At 52.0% G+C, this 20,257-nt stretch overlaps 1 protein-coding gene across 1 annotated transcript in view; it reads right to left on the bottom strand.

Annotated features, from left to right (window-relative positions):
• Positions 1–20,257, bottom strand: part of MYH7 (myosin heavy chain 7) — a 39,285-nt gene that overhangs the window by 8,554 nt on the left and 10,474 nt on the right. Inside the window, exons 2-24 of the mRNA XM_025048021.1 lie at positions 11,095–11,303; positions 10,663–10,806; positions 10,213–10,369; positions 10,016–10,043; positions 9,303–9,411; positions 9,129–9,221; positions 8,962–9,025; positions 8,439–8,537; positions 8,111–8,214; positions 7,330–7,468; positions 7,109–7,227; positions 6,847–6,996; positions 6,387–6,557; positions 5,473–5,782; positions 5,138–5,205; positions 4,692–4,779; positions 3,889–4,006; positions 3,623–3,746; positions 3,202–3,338; positions 2,688–2,943; positions 1,771–2,013; positions 1,408–1,584; positions 447–592 (exon numbers count right to left, since the gene is read on the bottom strand). Of these exons, the coding sequence (XP_024903789.1) occupies positions 447–592; positions 1,408–1,584; positions 1,771–2,013; positions 2,688–2,943; positions 3,202–3,338; positions 3,623–3,746; positions 3,889–4,006; positions 4,692–4,779; positions 5,138–5,205; positions 5,473–5,782; positions 6,387–6,557; positions 6,847–6,996; positions 7,109–7,227; positions 7,330–7,468; positions 8,111–8,214; positions 8,439–8,537; positions 8,962–9,025; positions 9,129–9,221; positions 9,303–9,411; positions 10,016–10,043; positions 10,213–10,369; positions 10,663–10,806; positions 11,095–11,303 (3,253 nt within the window). The remainder of the gene's footprint in view (positions 1–446; positions 593–1,407; positions 1,585–1,770; positions 2,014–2,687; positions 2,944–3,201; positions 3,339–3,622; positions 3,747–3,888; positions 4,007–4,691; positions 4,780–5,137; positions 5,206–5,472; positions 5,783–6,386; positions 6,558–6,846; positions 6,997–7,108; positions 7,228–7,329; positions 7,469–8,110; positions 8,215–8,438; positions 8,538–8,961; positions 9,026–9,128; positions 9,222–9,302; positions 9,412–10,015; positions 10,044–10,212; positions 10,370–10,662; positions 10,807–11,094; positions 11,304–20,257) is intronic.

Genomic DNA, 20,257 nt, shown 5'->3' with positions numbered 1-20,257 from the left:
AGACTTTGCACTGCTCAGGTGTGACAGCTGACGCATTTCTCTGTGGCCCTCTTAGCTATCTGTGAAGGACCTAAGAGAATTTTCTAAGAGGCTTTTAAGAAAGTGGAGCCTTCCTCTGTGCTAAGCAACTGGTCTCCAAAGAGACTTGTGTATAAAGGGGTGAGCTGTTATTTTCCATCCTTTTTGAGTACCCAACAGGAAGAAAGGGCTTGAGGGATCCAAGTTAGACTCTTTGCTGAGGGGGAACTGCTGGGCCCTGATGTGCCTTTCTGGGGGAGGAAAGTCCTTTCCATGGAGACTTTGCCCACCATTTGCACCCACTTATTGAGGCTACATGAGGCTGTTGCCTCTGAGGATGGGTGTCTTGGGTCAGCTTGGACTGCTATCGGTGGAATAGGCTGCAGAGTTGGGGAAGAGGAAAGGCAGCAGGGAAGAGAACACGCTACTTTTTCAGTCGCTCGTCCAGCTGCTGCTTGTCGTTCTCCAGGTCCATGATGCTCTCCTGGGTCAGCTTCAAGTCGCCCTCCAGCTTCCGCTTTGCTCTCTCGAGGTCCATGCGCACCTTCTTTTCCTGTTCCAGGGACCCCTCCAGCTGGTGGGGAGAAGGAACAGAGTGCTCCATGAGGTCAAGCATCCTGACTTGGTGATTAGAAGGCTTAGTCACTCCAGGGTTGGGGGAATCCCAAGAAATATCCCGGGTTTGGGTAAACTTCTCCACAGTGGGCCAAATGCTACCAGGGGGCCAAATGCTATGAGAGCACTTAACATGCAGGATGCTCACTAACTGGTAAATAATTGAACGAATGACTATGGGATGAAACCCCAAAGCTACATTCATTCATTCAATGTTAAAAACTAAAGACAGAAAATTGAATAAATTCAAGTTTCTGCTCAAAGGCAGCTCATAGTTGTATGGCTGAGACAGATGTTTCAATAATAATACTGAGTGATAAGTGACTCAATAAAGATAAGGCACAAAGAACTATCTGAGGGGAGAATAATCACTGAGGACCAGATCCTGCCTAAAATATCAGAAGTCCAAAGACCCTCCTTGAGGAGACTCATAAAATTCCCAAAGAAATGTATCATGTTCTTATGAGATACCCCTTTAAATCCTGTGGTTGAAGGTAGAGATATATAGGCTTGAACCTAAATTAAAATAATGAAGCCCATCTTCGTTGTTGATCACGTCAGCGAGATGAGATACACAACTCAGATTTGATCATGTTTCCCCTCCTCTATTCCCCAGTTCCCTTCTAGAAAGGTTTCAGGAAAGGGAGCACAGTCCAATACCCTGCCCCCCAAACACACACACACACACACACACACACACACACGCACACGCACACGCACACACACAAGCACAGATGAATGTGGTATATCTAGGTCCTCTGACAAGCTACTCACATCATCCACCTGCTGCTCCAGCTTGACCTTAGACTTGGTCAGTGTGTTGACCTTGTCCTCCTCAGCCTGAAGGTCATCCAGGGTCTGCTGGTGAGCCTCTTGCAGAGCTTTCTTCTCCTTGGTCAGCTTGGCGATGATCTCATCCAGGCCAGCCATCTCCTCTGTCAGGTTCTTCACCTGCCAACCAAGAACCCTGTCCGTTTTAGGTTCAAAGGTCGCCACTCTGAAGACATCTATGGAATCTCCAATGCCAAGGACCATACTGCTATCAGGATCCCCTGAGCTGCCTGGCCTTGGTTAAGGTCGGTGCAGCCTTACAACCCTGAGGAGACCTAGGATGGAGCCAGAGGAAGCTGACCTCACCTTGTTCTCTGTTGCATGCTTCTCCTTCTCCACCTTGGCCAGCGTCAACTCCAGGTCATCAATGTCCCTTTTGAGCTCAGAGCACTCGTCTTCCAGCTTGCGCTTCTTGGCGGTGAGCTCGGCGTTCATCTCCTCCTCGTCCTCCAGCCTCTCGTTCATCTCCTTCACCTTGGCCTCCAGCTGGATCTTGTTTTTGATCAGCTGGTCACAGCGCTCCTCTGCGTCAGCCAAGTTGTCTTGTTCCTGGGGTTGAGGCCAGAGGGGAGGCTGCTCAGTGAGTCAGGTCCTTGCCACGGCAGGCAGAGAGAGGAAGGGGCTCAGCCTTCACTATAGGAGGGGAGCTCCAGGATATCCCCCACTGAGAAGAACCTCAGAACCTCAATATTCCCCCACTGACAGGAACATTGGGGCATAAGAATAGAGGGAAGAGAACCAAAAGTCTCTTTATCTGCCTCTCTTCCTCTGCTCTCTTCCAATGAAGGGAGGGAACTGCGTTTGCCAATGCTAGCACTTTATGTATTTACAATCTAGTGAGATGGGCAGCTTTATTTCCTGTCTAGAGATGAAGATACTGAGATCCAAAGATAACACATGGTTTGCCCAAGGTCATGAAATAATTGAGCTGTGGATCTGAGATGAATCCAGGTGGAAAGCCCGTGTTTTAAAAGTTAGTTCTTTTCCCCCTTCCCTTTCCTCCTCTTGAGGGACCTCTTTGGAGGTCTTTGGAAGTGTTGATTCCAGAATTCTCTGCCTGAAAGGTGACAAGATGGTGAGCCCTTGATGAAATAATTGAGCTGTGGATCTGAGATGAATCCAAGTGGAAAGCCTGTGTTTTAAAAGTTAGTTTGGGAGGTTCAGGGTATGTGGCAGATGTAGGCAGAGCAGGTGGAAGAGCCAACAGGGGCCCAGAGCCTCACCGCCTGCACTTGGAGCTGTAGGTCGTTCTTCTCCTGCAGCAGGGATACCATCTTCTCCTCCAGCTCCTTGCGGCGAGCCTCGGACTTCTCCAGCGCCTCTTTGAGGCGCCCGAACTCCTCCTTCATGTTGGCCATCTCCTTCTCCGTCTCCGCGCTCTTCAGCAGCGGCTTGATCTTGAAGTAGAGCTTCATCCAGGGCCAGTTCTTGACTCCCATGAAGGCCCGAATGTTCCACTGGATTACCAGCAGGGAGTCTCTGCAGGGCCCAGCGAGAGGGGTGGTAAGAGAGTCCTCCTCCCTCCTTTCTGTCCTGAGGCCCTGACTCCTAGGGAATGGCCCTTTCCTTTATCCATTCTTTTCTCCAACTGTGAGGTCCACCCTGTACGAGTCTGTATGAGTCCTTCCTGCTGGTCTTGTTGTTTGAAGACCCAGTGTCAGAGCTCTTTCTCCTGACACTGCCCCTGAGCCAGCCTGGGCATCAGATGGCTGGGAATCTCCTTTTGAGATCTCTTACCTGCGTTCTAGCAGCTTCTTGAACTCCATTCTGGAGAGCACACCCCGAGACTGGGCCTGGATGCAGGTGATGATGCGGCTCAGCCTCTCATCTCGCATCTCTTCCAGCAGCCCCAGCAGCCCTGCCTTGAAAAACACCTGCGGGCAAGGGGGAGAGTCAAGGGGGACACAGCGTCAGAGAAAGGTATCCAGGGTGGAGAAAGATGGTGGGTGACCCTGGCTCAGCTCCAAGGGGACCTATCACCAACTCATTCTAGACTGGGAGTGAAATGCGAAAGACAAGACAGAAAGGAAGCCTGGCTTCCTGTCTTTGGGTTGATATAGGAAGCTGAGAATCAGAGGTCTGCCTTCTGAACTCCCAGTTGCTCCACTTGACATGGCCACACACCCTGTAATTCCATCCTTTGAGGTTCTAGACTCACCTTGGTGTGGCCGAACTTGTACTGGTTGTGGTCAATGTCCAGGGAGCCCAGCAGCTTCTCTGCCCCTTTCCTGCTGTCGATGAACTGCCCTTCGGGGATGGCCGTTGGGTTCAGGATGCGATACCTGGGGGGAGGTACCCGGAGTCACCCATGTTCTTCACTGATCTGCTCTTCTCTAAGAATTCGGGGTCACCCACAGACTCCACTCCCCACCAAGGCCACCCGGGCTCCCCTGTTCCCTGGACTCTGGGGTGCCCTGTACCCACCTCTGCCGGAAGTCACCGTAGAGGATGCGGTTGGGGAAGCCCTTCCTGCAGATGCGAATGCCCTCCAACACGCCATTGCAGCGCAGCTGGTGCATGACCAGGGGGTTGTCCATCACCCCTGTGGCAGAGGGAGGGGAGAGGGGTGTATGTGGAGAGTACTGGACTAAGTGCCAACAGTCTTGGGTTCTGATCCTGGCTCTGCCACTTATTAGCTGGTAACCTTAGCAAGTCAGTTAATAATGATCCTTTATGTTTTTAATTTTTTCTAGCCCACTTTTAAGAGTAACCAAAAGGCTTTCATGTTTCTTATTTTATATGATTTATGCCTATAATCATCAGCAGTAGCCAGGGCAGATATATTCCATTTTCTAGATAACAAACTAAGCCCAGAAGAGTTAAGGGACTTGACCAACCAAGGTCACTAAGCTGATCAGAACAGAGCCAGGCCTTCAACCCAGGTCCCTGAATCTCTATCTCCTTATCAGTTTAAAAGGGATAAAGAATCCTTACGTGTCTCATTGGGGGTTGTAAGTTACGTTCGAGGTAATGTCCATCGAAGTACCTTACACATTACCCTGAGTTCCACATTCCGAATGTGAGATAGCATTGGTTGGGGGGTGGCCAACCAATGAATGTGAGATAGCATTGGTTGGGGGGTGGCCTGCGGGACCTCATGGGGGTCGGGAGGAGAAGAATGTGATTTGGAAAGCACCATGATGGGAGATTAGGAGATGACATAAAAGGCCCTGTCCCCAGGGTGGTGCATCTCCAGCAGTGGGCTGGGCCAGAGTTTAGGGGCTCACCTGGAGACTTGGTCTCGTTGGGGATGATGCAGCGCACGAAGTGGGGATGTGTGGAGCGCAAGTTGGTCATCAGCTTGTTCAGATTTTCCTGTGGGCCAAAAATCGAGGGGGGAAAGTAAAGACAGTGAAAGAGAAGCAACAAAGGGAAAGGAGAGGAAGGAAGACAGAGAGATGGAGAGAATGCAAGGAGCTAAAGAGAATGAAGGAATGCTAGGGGAAGACAGGAAGGAGAGAATGGAAGGCAGGAGGGAAAGAAAAGAGGTGAGATGGGAATTGAATAAGGAAAGAGGTCAGCAGAGGAAGAGGAAGAGAATGAAGATGAAGAGATAAGACAAAGAGTGGAAAGGATCACCAGTGGAATGAGGAGGCAGGGGTCAGGATGAAGGAGGGAAGGAGCCACGCTGGGAAGGAGCCACGCTGGGCTGGGGCTGAGGTCACACACTCACCCTGTGCAGAGCTGACACGGTCTGAAAGGATGAGCCTTTCTTGGCCTTGCCTTTGCCCTTCTCAACAGCTGTGGAATGGAGAGTCATAAAAGGGGCATGAGTGGGCATCTGGGGAGGCCAGGGCAGGGGTGAAGAGTCACAGCCTCTCTCCACATCCTCGCTGGCATTTGGCCTTCACTGTGGGTGCCTCAGTTTCTCCACCCAGTTCTACCTCATTGAACCTGTAAATCTTGGGCTCAGCCTGACATAGAGTGGTGGGGTGTAGCAACTGACCTGCCTCAGATCCAGGGAAGAAACCCTGCTCCTTAGTTCCCGGGGTCCCAGTCTCTACTTACGTGCATCGGCCCCAGCATAGTTGGCGAACAGGTTGCTGAGCAGCTTGAGGGAGGACTTCTGGTACAGGCCCACCACCGTCTCATTCAGTGGGTCTTTGTTCTTCTGCAGCCAGCCCAGGATGTTGTAGTCCACGGTGCCAGCATAGTGGATCAGGGAGAAGTGGGCCTCCTGCTTCCCCTTGACATTGCGCGGCTTCTGGAAGTTGTTGGACTTGCCCAGGTGGTTGTCGTACAGCTTGGCCTTAAAGGTCATGTCAGTGGCCTTGGGGAACATGCACTCCTCCTCCAGGATGGACATGATGCCCATGGGCTGAGGGTAGAGGACAGAGCATCACTGAGCATGCCTCATGCAGATGGGGATGGATCCTGCTCTAGGGTCAACATTCACTTATGGAGATGCCCCTTTAGATATAAGATATCAGGCTCGGCTCTGAGTACAGTTATCTACTGAGTGATACCTGTTAAGGCCTTCCCAAGGTAGAAGACTTTGGCTGATTTCAGAGAGACCTTTGTGAAAGTCTGAGAATGTGGATGCGAGAGATGGTTTACACACTACTCTATGACCCAGATCCCTGAGATGCTGGGTTTGAAAACAGGTGTACTCTTACGATCCCCTGCCCCATCCTCAAACTTTCTGCTCCTTGGAAAGGTAAGCCAGGGGCAATAAACACACTGGTGTGGGAGCCATCCTGAAAGTGCGTGCCTTTGCATGTCCACTCTCAAGCTCCTGGGAACTTAGCTCTCCCAGGTGCCACCCTACCCTGAGTGGCTAGGACAACACAGAGTTCTGGAAACCAGGGCTCCAGGTTCTTCTGTTTTCCAGCTCTTGTTCTCCAGAAGGGATGGGGCTAAAATTTTGTCTGGGGCATTCACGTGGGTGTGAGTGGAAAGGTCAGGTGGAGCTGAGGTGGCACCTTCTCAATGAGGTCAATGCAGGCCTGCAGGTCCATGCCAAAGTCAATGAATGTCCACTCGATGCCTTCCTTCTTGTACTCCTCCTGCTCCAGCACGAACATGTGGTGGTTGAAGAACTGCTGCAGCTTCTCATTGGTAAAGTTGATGCAGAGCTGCTCGAAGCTGTTGAACTGCAGGGGGAGTGAGGGCAGGAGGGGGTCAGGTGGGCAGGTGGCCCAGTGGCCGGAGGAGTCATTCTGGGGCTGTGTCCAGCCCAGTGAGGGTTGTGGCTGATCCACTCCCCTGTCAGGACAGAGGGGGAGCGCTGACCCTGAAGACAGGACCACGACAGCCTCCCTCACCGCCGAACCCCACCGCCTTTCCCACACCTGGCCTGCGGCTGGCATTCAATGAAGGTTGTTGCATGTGCCAATGAGTGAGTTACTGTTCCTCCCATGCCCAGGGGCTTCCCCCACTCACGTCGAAGATCTCGAAGCCAGCGATGTCCAGGACTCCGATGAAGTACTGGCGTGGCTGCTTGGTCTCCAGGGTGGCATTGATCCTCGTCACCATCCAGTTGAACATCTTCTCATACATTGCCTTGGCCAGTGCCCCAGTGGCATACGCCACCTGGAGGGTAGGGGAGAAACCCAGGTGATCAGAGTTGGGAAGAGTGGATTCCAGAGCTCCCACAGCACCGTGCCAGTCCCCATTTCCATTTATCTTCTGAATATGACCTAACCTGCTGCACGCTCTGCCCCTTGGTGACGTACTCGTTGCCCACTTTCACACGAGGGTGGCATAGCCCCTTGAGCAGGTCGGCTGAGTTCAGCCCCATGAGGTAGGCAGACTTGTCAGCCTCTGAAAGGAAAGGGCAGGTAGCAAAGTTGATAAAGGGATGACTCCTCTGCAGATGTGGCCCTCAGTGACCCCACAGCTGTCCCCAGCATCCCAGGCTCCCACCTTCGGTGCCATCTGGCTCAGCCTGCTCCTCTCTCTGCTTCTGTTTGAACTTCATGTTTCCAAAGTGCATGATGGCACCCGTCAGCTTGTAAATGGAGTTCTTCTCCTCTGGAGTGAAGCCCAGTACGTCAAAGGCGTTCTGTAGGCAGGCCCCATATTGGGGAACCACAGGAAGGGTAGAAAGGCAGATGATTGAAATCCCTCTTCAGTTGTAGAGAGAGCTCATCTCCTGAATCCTTGTGAGTTCTGAGACTCCCATACCCAGTGGGAACTCCGAAACAAAGGTACGAGCACACAGTGGGGCGCAGACTGCCTCAGCCCTGAAGTCAGTGGTCGCAGCTGTTCTCTGGAGGTGCTCTGGGTTAGCCATGCATGTTTCTTACTTTTGTCCTTTTTCTAGGCCCTACACCTGCTTCTCCGCCTGGATCTTCCATACCCATCCATATCCCTTCTTTACTTAATTGCCTGCCCAGCCCAGAGCATCTGCATGACCCTGACCAACCCCCTTCCCTTGGCGATGCCTTATCTCTTAGCTTGTCGGCTTATCTGTTTTATGGCTTTCAGCCTACTCTGGTGTTACTGAACACCAAATATTGACCAGCCCTGTCTCATCACACCCATACCCCAGAATACCTTAGTCAGAGAGATATGCTGCCCCTAAGGGAGGGCCATACCACTATGAACAAGCCAATGTCAGCTCTACTCCTGGACCAGTGGAATGACCTCATTTGCCTCTCATCACCAGTTCCCTCACCTCTCGATTAAGTCCTTACACACTTACATCAGTGGCCATGAGCTCCTCGGCGTCATCAATTGAGGCTACAGTGGTCTCTCCTTGGGAGATGAATGCATAATCGTAGGGGTTGTTGGTGATCAGCAGCATGTCTGGGGGAAGAAGATGTGGTTAAGATGTGGCGTAAACCCCTGGCTCTTACTGGCACAGCATGGGGACTGCAGGAGAGCACATGATAGGGCTTGATATGGCCCCACATCCCACAGAACCGAATCTAGAAGTGCTGTAACCCCAGGGCATGCCAACAAGCAGCCAGAAGCAGAGGGGACCAGGTTGCCATGGAGATGGTTGGTCTCAGTTGGTAGCTCTGACTCACCCAGCAGCTCAGGCTTTTTGTTAGACAGAATTTGGTAGAAAATGTGATAATCTCTCTCTGCTTTCAGCTGGAAAATAACTCTGGATTTTTCCAGAAGGTCTGTGAACATTAGGGGAGAAGAGAGTAAGAGAAGATTGGGATTTGGGTACAATGAAATAGACAAAAAGGAATAATGAACATAGCAAGCAAAAGGCAGAGGGAGAGGGAGAGGAAGAGAGAGAGAGAGACTCATACACACAGAGGTAGAGATGGAAAGAAACCCAGGAGGAGACAAATAGTTTCAGAGAAGACACACAGACCTGCAGAGACAGAGATAAAGAAAGACCAGAGGCAATTTTAGAGACGGATGAATACACAGACCTAGAGACACAGAGACACAGAGGGACAGAGACAAAAAGAGAGGGAGAAAGGCTAAGGGCCAGAGACCTGGAGAGAAAGAGACAGAGAGGAGAGAGAGAGAGGTTGAATGAGGTTAGAATGAGGGTGAGCTCAGCGTGAGCCCTAGCAAATTCGTGGCACTCACAGGTCTCTATGTCTGCAGATGCCAACTTTCCAGTTGCCCCAAAATGGATTCGAATGAATTTTCCCTGGAGAGATGGAGGAGAGTAGTGATGAGCTGAAGGAAAACTCATAGTCAGTGCCATCCCTTGACCAAACCAAACCCCAAGTCCCAGGTCAGGGACCACTCACGAAGCGGGAGGAGTTGTCATTCCTGACGGTCTTGGCGTTGCCGAAGGCCTCCAAGGCAGGGTTGGCCTGGATGATCTGGTCCTCCAGGGTGCCCTGTAGAGTTCAAGAGGATGGAAGGTGAGAGGGCACCCCTCCCTTTTTGTGGTGTGGGCCTTTGGAGGACAACAGGCCTACCTTGCCTGGGTTCTGGTCCTTCTTGCTGCGGTCCCCAATGGCGGCGATAACAGCAAAGTACTGAATGACCCTCTTGGTGTTGACCGTCTTCCCGGCACCGGATTCTCCACTGTGAGGACATTCAGGGGCTCATCAGGCAGTGCACAAACACTGCTTGAGGCCAACAAGACTCAGGTTGGGGGCAAGTGCCTGGTCCCACTAGACAGTGGGAGCCCTGAGGCAGGCAGCTGCCAGGCACAATGCATCCCAAACACACAGTTGCACTCTGACATACACAGGGTCATAGGTAGCAGCCAGGAAGGATGACACAAGAAGGTGCTGGATTTGGGCAGGTGGAATCTGGTCTTAGCTGGGCAAAGTTAATCAAAGGAGATGGGCCTGGGTCGTTTTGAGTAAGAGTGGTTGGGGCTGGAAGAATGGGGACAGTTTCTGACGGGAAAGATGAAAGAAAATGAAGAGGTGGAGAAGACATGGTGACACTGGTTTTAGGGAGAAGTGATGAGTTGGAGGGGAGTGGGTGAAGGAGATGGGAGAGGAAGAATAAGAGAAGGAAGGGGGAGAGCAAAGAGAAGGTAAGGGGAAAGACCAGAGAAGAAGGAGGAGCTAGCATGAAGGTAGAGGGAAAAGAGCCAGCTGTGCATAGTGACTGGGGGCCCGGTGGGGGATGGGCTAGGGGAGATTCTCCAAGGGAACAGGGTAGGAACCACACTCACGTGATCAGGATGGACTGGTTTTCTCTGTCTGTAGGGAGAATGGGGAGGAAAAGTCAGGAGTCACACTGAATGCTCTTGTTTGGCATCCCCCACCCCCTCTCCAGGCCTCTCCCAGCTGCCTGAATCCCTCAGAAGGAGGAAGCGCACATTCCGTCCTGTAGGGCCCTCAGGAAAATCCTTCACTCAGGGCCTGTTACCTGTCAGCATGTACTGATAGGCATTGTCGGAGATGGAGAAGATGTGGGGTGGAGCCTCACTCCTCTTCTTGCCCCGGTAGGCGGCCACCACCTCAGCATTGTACACTGGCAACCACTTGTAGGGGTTGATGGTGACGCAGAAGAGGCCTGAGTAGGTCTAGGGGTAGAAAAGGAGAAGTGAGTTGCTAGTGATGAAGAGTCGGGGGGGATGGCAGTTTTCAGAGCTAGAGAAAGATCCTAGTAGAAGAAGAGAAAGGAAAATCTATGAATGCACTACATCTGAGTAATGCAAGTCCCTGGAGTATTAGGGCTGAAATGAAAATGTAGGGACTAGGACAGAGCGCAATACTGCCTGGGCGCAAAGAGCAGAAACTCTTGTCACCAAGCAGCGGATATGCAGGGACCAGACAGCTACCAGATTCAGGGGGATATCCTAGGCGGTACACTCACGTAGATCATCCAGGCCGCATAGCGCTCCTTGAGGTTGTAGAGCACCGCGGGCTCGTGCAGGAAGGTCAGCATGGCCATGTCCTCAATCTTGTCGAACTTGGGTGGGTTCTGCTGCAACAAGTCGTCTTCCTTCACAGTCACTGTCTGCAACAACCCACATGCAGGCCTTACTGTCAGCCCTCCCTCAGCAGGGGTAGGAGTCAGGGGAGTTACAGGACAATGGTGTTCAGGAGGGGAGCCAGGATCACAGAGAAGACAGACTAGATGTGAGAGCAAGAAGGGCTCTTTGGAGGGTGTGGGTCCCTATCCAAAGGAAGTGAAACTTGGACTGTCCTCAGGTCCGTGTGGGGTGGATCCTAGAGGCACCCTTCTCTTACACCCAGGGTGTGGGGGGTATCCAGGTTGGCCTCTCATGCCAACCCTGCCACCCACCTTGCCATTCTCAGTCTCAGCGGTGACTTTGCCACCCTCTCGAGATACAATCTTGGCCTTGACGAACTCTTCTTTGTCATCAGGCACGAAGACATCCTTCTTGAGATCAAAAGGCCTGGTCTGGGCTTCCAGCCGCTCCTTCTCTGACTTGCGCAGGAAGGGAGCAGCGGCTCCAAATGCGGACATCTCTGCATCTCCCATGGCTGCACCTGCAGTGGGCAGGAGAATGAGCTGGCTGCCTTTTCATTCACCCTCCCTCTCCTCCACTCGTCTCCCTGGGCTCTCCTTTTTCAGTGGGAACCCGGGAACCTAGCACCATGCTCAGGAGTCAGGAGGGGTCACTGGCAAGTCCCTTGTTCCTTGAGTTTATCCTTTAACCTGAGATGCCTAGCAAATCTTTTGGGCAGAAGAAGAGGCTATCTTTTGTTCAGCTGGGGCTCTCCTGGAGGGTGGAAGTGTCCTGGGCTTCCTGTGAGAGCAGGAAGCTGACTATATGCATCTCTGGCCCTTGTCCTTCCCTGACTCCCTCACTATTCACAGGTGAGGACTTCTGGTCGCCAAGACACTATCCTCAAGGCAAGGCAGAAACTAGAGTTCTGTATCTTCCCAGATTCCCCCATACCCCATCTTCAGCTTTCCTGACCTTGGCTTCTCAGATATGTCTATGAGAGGAAAGCGGCTCAAGTCTTCAAGGGACCTGGAGAGAGGGAAGGCTATGTCAGGGCCACCTCCCCACTGCTCCCTGATTCTGCCCTTTAGCACCCACCCACCCCTCCCCTAGGCCTGAAAATAGGTGGGAAGTGGTAGTCGGCTTCACTGGTCCTGTCCTCTCCCTTGCTTTCCAAACACTATTCCCTCCCCGCGCCCCCTCCCCACCACACACCGCCTCCCTGCCACCAAGCACTAGTCCTAACAGTTTTCTGAGTTCTAATCCCCCTCCCTCCTGGGAGATGGTCCCACCCTTGCCTATACCCGACAAGTGAAACTTGCCTTCTTTGAGCCACCTGTGGAAAAACTAATGGTCACGTTTGTTCAGAGCTTTACAGCCTTCAAAGCACCTTTATGTATATTCTCTTACTCAATCCTCACCCCATTCTACAGATAAGGAAATCAAGATTAAGGGGCTTGCTTATCTAAGAACACATAACAATAAGAAACGGAGCCAGGACTTGAACCTAAGTCTCATGACTCTAAAGCCAGTTCTCTTCTATCCTGTCCCCATTTGATCGTCAGTCTTGGTGGAAATTCTCAGAGAGGAGACCCGGTGGGCATCCTCTCATACATACCCATCACACAGCTGAACACATTCTACATGTTCTCTGATGAACATACGTGTCTGCTGCTCATGCCTCATACAGACGTGCTTCTTTTCTAAACCTGAGCATACACCGCCTCCCCCCGTGTGCCATTATGCACATTAAATATGTGGACAGCATAAATAGGCTTACATTGCTGTACACTGTTGAGTACACAGAGACCTGGAACAGCCACACCAGGTGCCCAGGAGCTCTTTTTGCAAGGTGTACACACACTGTAGCAGTCTCAACACCTGGGTGCACCCACAAACATCTCCATGTACGTGGACGTGGGTAGTGACACAGCACAGACCTCACAGAACTAGCTTTTAAGCACACACACTTCCTAAGTAATCGGTCTCTGCCATCCTCTTCCCTTCCCCCTCCCCCGCAATGGACCTGCCTGTCCTTAGGCATGATTATAAACACGTTTTCCACTTGATATTTCTGTATCTTAGGCAGTGAGGTACGTACCTTCGCTCACCATGCGTTCAGACCATGCATGCTTGTACACCACACACATACACACACACACACACACACCTCTGATGGATTCTGGTCCCATATGCTCAGGTACAGATATCTCCCTCCTCCCAGGGCACATACACGTATGTTTAGACCTCCACGTGTGTGCTAAGTGACCAGACCCAGTACTCTGCATGAAGCCTAAATGCAGCTTGCTGTTCCTAGAGGAGCCCCTTCCTAAGCCTGGGACTCCCTTATCCCAGAGAAAGGCCTCCAGCTCTGGGCTCCTACCTGAAAGCAGCAAGGACAGACAGAGTGCAGGAGAGAGCTGTGGAGACCGACCGGGTCAGGGGCTGTATATATGGGGCAGCAGGGTGCCCCCACCCCCACCTGCACCCAGTCCCCAGCCGGATTTAGAAAGGGCTGTTGTCACTAGAAGCATTTCCCCCAGGCTCCCCCCTTTCCTAAACAGGGCTCCCCTCCCCCTTCCAGCTAGGAAACAATTGGAAGTGGTCGTCATTGTTATGGCATGGAGTGTGCAGGGTCTGAGTTCCAGGGGGCGGGGATGGCTCAAAGTGCAGCCAAAATATCTCCCAGGCCAGGCCTCACATTCCACAGCTGGCAGGAGAGCGAACTGACCACAACCCACCACCGTGACCTCAGGCAGGCAGGGCTCTGGCCCTCCCCCAGGGCTCTCCTGCCCTCTGATACTGCAGCCCCTCAGCCCTCTGTCCCCAGCACTGGCCTGGCTCCACTTGCACAGCGTCTTCCATGATCCCTGGCTTGGGTCCTGCATTCAACTGTGAGTTGGGAGGGGTCTGAGTGTCAGCAACAGGTAGGGCAGAGTTGGGGGCCTGGCCCCAAAGTGGAGGCTAGACAGGGGCAGCTAGAGAGAGGGTTTCTAGCCAAATGACGAGAACAACAACCAGGGAGCTTAAAGATGGGGACTCTGGCTCAGGTACCGATTTCCTTGGATCAACCAGGTGATGTGTTGATGTCACTGAGCCTCAGAGCCAGACAGGCCTTAGTGATGAGTCCAAGTCCTTCATTTTATGGAAAGAGAAAGTTCCTTCTTTAAGGCTGTGCAGCCAGTTAGGGCAGCAAGATTCAAGGGTGGGGAGAAAACTCAGCAGATGGGGGACAGAGCCATCCCGTGGAGGGAGGCTGGTAAGGAGGGCTGGGAGTCTAAGGAGGTGAGGACCCACTATGTGTGGAGGGCAGGGCCCAGCTGCCAGATGGTCCTGCCTGATGGAGCCTTTACCTAACTCCTTTTTCCAGCTCTGCCCACAGGTACTAAATGTCTAGCCCAGAGCCAGACACTCAAAGCCACAGGAGACCGCTAACCAAGACAGCCATTGCCTGGCTACCCACCCTCTTGTGTTTTGTGGGTCAGTCTCTGTCCAGGCCTGGTGAGACTGGTGTTCTGACAAGCGGGGTGGAGGAATAGGAAAGATCTCTCCCTTTCCTGTAGGTCTTAGGAGCAGCCACAGAGGAGGTAAGGGAAGAGAGCTGGGGCTCAGCCTGGGAGGACAGGACATAGCCAATGCCACGTTATTCCAGCGACGGGGTGTGTAAGCTTCATTGGCTCCGTGTCCAGGCAACCACTGCTTGGTTCGGTTTGAAATCCCACCCCCCCCCCTTCCCAAGCTCAGTGTTTCAGCGCATGCGGATTAACCTCTCTGATTAGCTGTCCCCTTGGATGGAGAGCTGCAGGCCTGGAGGATAGGGGCAGAGGAGGTACACTTTGAAGGTGGGGTGGGCACAGCAGGGAAGAGTAAGTCTAGGTGGGGGCTTCAATGGGGACTGCTTAGTAAACAAGGTACAGCCTGAAGGCATTTAGCAGCTGTGGCGGGTGCAGGCAAGTGAGGGGTTGCCCACAAACTCAGGACCTCCTTCAGGGTAGCAGCATCTCTACAGTGCTGAGGTATACAGCTGCTAGGATGGCCCCCATGGACCTAGCTGCTAATATGCCCAGCAAAACAAACTCTGGGTATCCCTACCTGGCCCTGCCAGGTGCTGAGGAATTAGGCGCACTGGAAGGGTCCCCAGAGATTGCAAATGAAGGGCAAAATCTCTTTTCATCCACCCTTTCCAACTTTCCAAGCTCAAAGCCATCGTCTCTCTCTGATTTCCCAGGGCTCAGGCACAGAGGCAGGCAATTGAGATGCACCAAGAATGCTTGGGACATGGCTGAGCCATTTCAAAGCCAGGGGCCAGCCTCCATGGCTGTGGAGTTGGGAAGCCTTTCCTATCTTTTGCAAATCAATCTACCCTGTTTCCCTCCTGGTGGGTTTGCCAGGCAGTGGCCTACTGGTGTTACCCTGTTACTGTTTTCCACAACCCTTTGCAGAATAGAACTCACCTCCCTGCCTCTAGGCTCTCTGCCTCAGATCTGGAGACTGATGGGAAGGTCTAATGTCTTTAAAGATCCCTACTCATTCTCTAACACCTGCTTTTGGCTCCATCATGATTCTTTCTGCTTGCTATTATCTGAAGACTGAGCAGCTTTGCTGATTCCTTCATTCAGGGACTATTAACTAAGCACCTACAATGTGCCAGGCATTGTTCTAGTCAATAGGGATCTACTGGTGACCAAAATAAAAACCCTCCTCTAGGCAGCTCTACTCAACTGTTTGCAGAATTGAAATCCAAGCCTGGGCGGAGTCTTTGCTCACTGCACATTCCTGATGGGAGTGGGGTGAGGGGCCTCAGGGCCCCGCTGGGTGGGAGGGGTGGGGATCACACAGTGTAGTACAGAGTGATAACAGACAAGACAAAGGAGAGCATGCTAAAAATAAAAAGGGTTTAGAGGGAGGGCAGCTCCACCAAGGTAGACCAAATAAGGCCTGGAGTGGAAGGAAGGTGATCTGTCTCCCCGGTTCTTCCCTCCTCTCCCCTCTCAGGCATTGTGCCTGCTTTGTCTGGCCTCTGTCACCACCCCGATCAAGTGTCAGGCCCAAACAGAGGCCATTTGCTATGAATATGCCAGCGGGCACTCAGAGGAAAAGTTGCTAAAATTACTACAAGGAATGGGGGAGGGGTGCTCTAGGGTATATTATAGGAGACCCCAGTGTAGAAAAAAGGAAATCAGAGGAAATCAAACCCAAAGGGATGGGAACAAGGGAGGGGCTGAAAGAGGCAGAAGGCTTGGCCCGAGAAGAGGAATGAGGCACCAGCTGTTTGCACACATGGAAGAAGGGACCCAACCTGGAGTGGAGCAGAGTGCTCCTACCCTTTGGCCCTAGATTCCCTGTCCTTGGGGGCACCCCTAATCTGGCTCCACAGGAGCCTGGGATTAGGGCCTGAGCTTTGTGCCTGTCTCAGGTTTCCCTTTACAAACAGCTGTTCCTTCTCGTCCTTCTTTTGTCTTCCTGCTGGCTCCAAAATCTTTTGTGCCCTTTTGCATTCCGCCCCGGTCCCTAGTCCAGAGTCTCTGCTTTCCCATAGATAGTGGACAGCTGGAAAAGGGAGTGGGGCAGGGGCTGGGGCCAGCCCAGTTTTGTTTGGGGTTTGGGAAGGTATTTCTTGCTGTCAGGGCATATTTGAAGGGGCACAACTCACCCAAAGGGAGGCTCTGTGGACGTGACCAGTCTAGATCCAGAGCTGGAGGTTTCAGAGGGCATGAGGCGGGCAGCCTGGTGAGCTTTGGGGTCAGTCACAAAGATCCACTCTATTTTCCATCTGAGTGGTTGTGGTCAGTCACAGACTCTCTCTGAGTCAGTTCTGCCATCTGTAACATGGAGATAGTCACATTTCCCTTCTGGGGCTATTAAGACCACTAGAATTTGCACAGGTAAAGGATCTGGCACAGCTCCAGACACATAGTGGGCCCCTCACTAAGTGGCAGCTTTTATCCAGTTAGGAATACAGACCCGACTGCAGGTGGGTAGGGCAGTTAGTTACCTTGCTATAAATTCTCTGCTCCATATCTCCTTCAGCCCCACTAAATCAGTTTGGTCCAAGGGAATGTCTGGGTCAGGGTGGACCAGAGAGCTGACAACCCTACAGTCTCTTCTGCCCAAATTATGGCTCTCCTTGGGAATATCATGACCAGGGGGCTAAGTCCTCAGGCTGTCCCAGGTTCAGTCCAGGCCCACAGCCCAGCCATAGACTAGTTCTTATGACAGGCCAATGTGCTGAACTGAGGTCCACCCAAAGTCGCTCAGGCTAAGTGGTGACATCAGCCAAGGACACTTGATAGAAGCAGAGGCCCCGAGGTAGAGGCCGCCTGTCCATTAGAGCCAGCCATCAGCCAGATTTGTGTTTGTGTGCGTGTGTGTGTGTTTGCGCGTGCACGTGTCCTGGCTGAAGATCTTAGGGATCCTGGACAGAGCTGTCTGGTAGAGCTGGGCTGGCCCTAGGGAATAAGAGTTGGGGTGTGGAAGGGAGGCAGATTAAACTAAGGACCTCAGAGATGGAGCTGACTGTTTCTTTCAGCAGTCCCAACCATCCCTGGGCTAGAACCAGTCTTAGGATGCAGAGGGGCCAACAACCTCTGGAAGGAGAATGACCAGGGCACTGTGATGTAAAATAATTGAACAAACTGAAAAACAGCATCCTGGGGTCAACTGCTGGACACTTTGGTGTCTAGACCTGGAGCCCTGCATACTGCTCTCTCTACATTGGGCCCCAGCTAGAGACCCAGCACAGGCCCCTGCTCCTCTACCTGAGAGCCTCTGCTCTGCTCACAGGCATCCCTGGGACAGCATCCTGTGGCTGCCAGGCCTACATCACCCAGCATATAGAGAAACCATGGGATTTACTAGGAGTGGATGGTAATTGCTCAGTGAGGAGACAAAAGGCTGAGTAAGTAGCAGTCCCCTTTCCAGGGAGAGAGGGAATTCTGTACTTCATTCCTTTTGTCAGAGGTCTCACTTCCTTAAGCAGATCTCCCTGCTTCTCCTCGCTACCCCCCACCATCACCTGTCTCCCCCTACAACCCCCCACCACAAATAGAAGTGAGTGTACATAAGCTCACATGCCTGCATACATATACGCATATGCGTAAAAGCATACATGCTTGCACAAACACTATGACATGGAGCCTGAGCTACTTTCTGTAACCATCTTAGGACAGAGCATTGGTGTTTGATGAACTTGCCAGGAGTACCTCCCTCCCAGCCTCCAGCCTATCTCATTCTTCCTACCATCCCCCAACAGGGTTGACAGTCACTTAATCAGATGCCTTGCTGACCCTGCTGTATGCCCAGTTCTGCTGGGGTCACAGGAGGATCACATGGCCTCTAACTACAGGTACTTCCATCAGCTCAGGAAGCCACAAGTAACACACTAGATAACGAGGGAGGGTGGTTCAGGGCTAAACTGTGTGATCCATCTCCAGAATGACCCAAAGGCAGAGAAGCTCTTGTTCAGTGTGGGCTGGAACACTGAAACGTTTCTAGGTGGGGGCCTGAAACTGGGGCTTGGAGGGAGGGCAAGACTTTGAGAAGGATTGGGAATGGGGATGTGGTCTAGGTGGTGAGAATCACAGCATGCCCCAAGCCATGGCAGGTGATGTGTGGTGTAATAGTAAGGACCCAGAGGACACATGCCTGGTCAGACCGCGGGGAATCTGGAGCATTCAGGTAGGGCCACATTGTAGAAGAGGGGAGAGAGCTGTTTATGCCTGGAGTGCCTGCTTATGCCAGGCGCCACACATGGTTTGATGCACATCATCTCCCTTAATGTTCACATTTGCCTGTCATAAATTGCATTTCATGGTTGAGCAGTCGGGTTCAGAGAAGGTAAGATATTTGTTCAAGATCAAGCAGCAAGCGTGGTGCTGGGATTCAAACCCAGGTCTGTCTTGCTACAACAGACACTACCATGTTTCCCAGACCAGCAAAATGGACAACATCCTGGGGGCAATGACGAATGACTAAAGCTCTGGACCAAGGGCAATCACTGTGACATTGTGACAGCAGACATTGTGACACAGTAAGGGTATTATTGGGAGCTTTGAGGGAGAAGAGGCTGGAGGCACAAAGACTGGAGAGGAGGACAGAATAGCTAGCAATCAAAGTCAGAAAGAGGGCATGACCAGCAGACATGAAGAGGAAAAGGCAAAGCTGGAAGGATTTCTGAGGAAGAAATAAAATGCATCACTGACAGACTGGGCATGGGAAATGTGGAAGGAAGACTCAGAGCTACATGATGTTTGGCAAAAACAGGGATAGCGGTGAGAGGGAACCACAGCTCTCAGGCAGGCAGGAGAAAGGACTGACTGTGTATGCGGGGTGGAGGTAGCAATGGGGCATCTGAAAGAGGATGATTTGCATCCCTTAGGAAGTTGGAATTATGGGACTGGCGGATACGACTGGTTAATGAGACAGACTGCCTCAGGGACAGTGGAAGAAGCCATGAGATTGGAGAGAAGAAGAAATGCTTGAGGAGATGACCACAGTACCAAGATGGGAGAAGGAAGAGAAGCCCACAGAGAAAGGAGAATGTGACTCAAAGAGAGCCAAGGAGCATGAGAAGAAGGGCAGTTTCCTAGAAGCCAGAAGGGTTTCAGGAGGAACTTTGGCATCAGTAGTGTCAGATGCCAAAGAAAGACTGCGTGTCAGGAAGACAGAGAAGAGGGACTTGAATGATCTTGGAGCAAACGCCTTCTGTAAAGTCAGAGGGCAGAGCCAGGCTGCAGTGAGGTATTAAGAAAAGGATGAGTGAACAGGAAGTGGAGGCGGTGGATATAAACCATGCATTTGAGGAGCTTGGCAGTGAAATGAAAGAGATTAGATAGCAACTAGAAGGGGCAGAGGGCCAAGTAACATGGTTCGTTTTGTTTTTAAGACCAGGCAATCCTGAACACGTGAAGAGGGGGTGATAAATTTAGGATGCCCTTGTTTTTTTCCCATTCTCTTTTCCATTTTCTGGTTGTTTTCTTATTCCTATCTCTCTTTCAGGAAGTCGGAGGGGTGGTTTGGGAATACCTGGAGAATCGAGATGCTCGCCATCATAAAGTGGGCTTGCAAATGGCAGGTTCAGCCAGCTCTCTCCTCATCTCTAGACACACATGTGAGGAGCTCAGAGCAGAGCCTGGGGCCGCCCTGGCACTCATCCTTTGGCCCTCACCGAATGGCCTGAGAAAGGTCTTGGCCTACTGAATTTCAGGATACAGGACTAACATAGGGCTGGAGGGCAGGGAGTAACCCTCGAGAGTGATCTGGAAACACAGTTACCACCTGACACTCAGCTTTTTCTGCTTGCGTATGCCTCAGTATTTTAAATTTTACCTACAAAGATGATGTTCCTGGTTTGAAGGTGCAGGTGCCTCTACCTGCCCTAACCCATAACCTGGACGTGGGATAACTTCTGGTCTCTGGCTCTCGGTGGTGTTCCGAGAGGACAAAAGGTAGAAGGAAGCCTGACCCTTCTCTGACGTTTTTACGCTAGTGCCACGC

The sequence above is a fragment of the Pteropus alecto genome, unplaced genomic scaffold (genome assembly GCF_000325575.1).
Source record: "Pteropus alecto unplaced genomic scaffold, ASM32557v1 scaffold335, whole genome shotgun sequence".
Lineage (NCBI taxonomy): Eukaryota > Metazoa > Chordata > Mammalia > Chiroptera > Pteropodidae > Pteropus > Pteropus alecto.
This window is presented reverse-complemented; position numbering and strand designations above follow the sequence as displayed.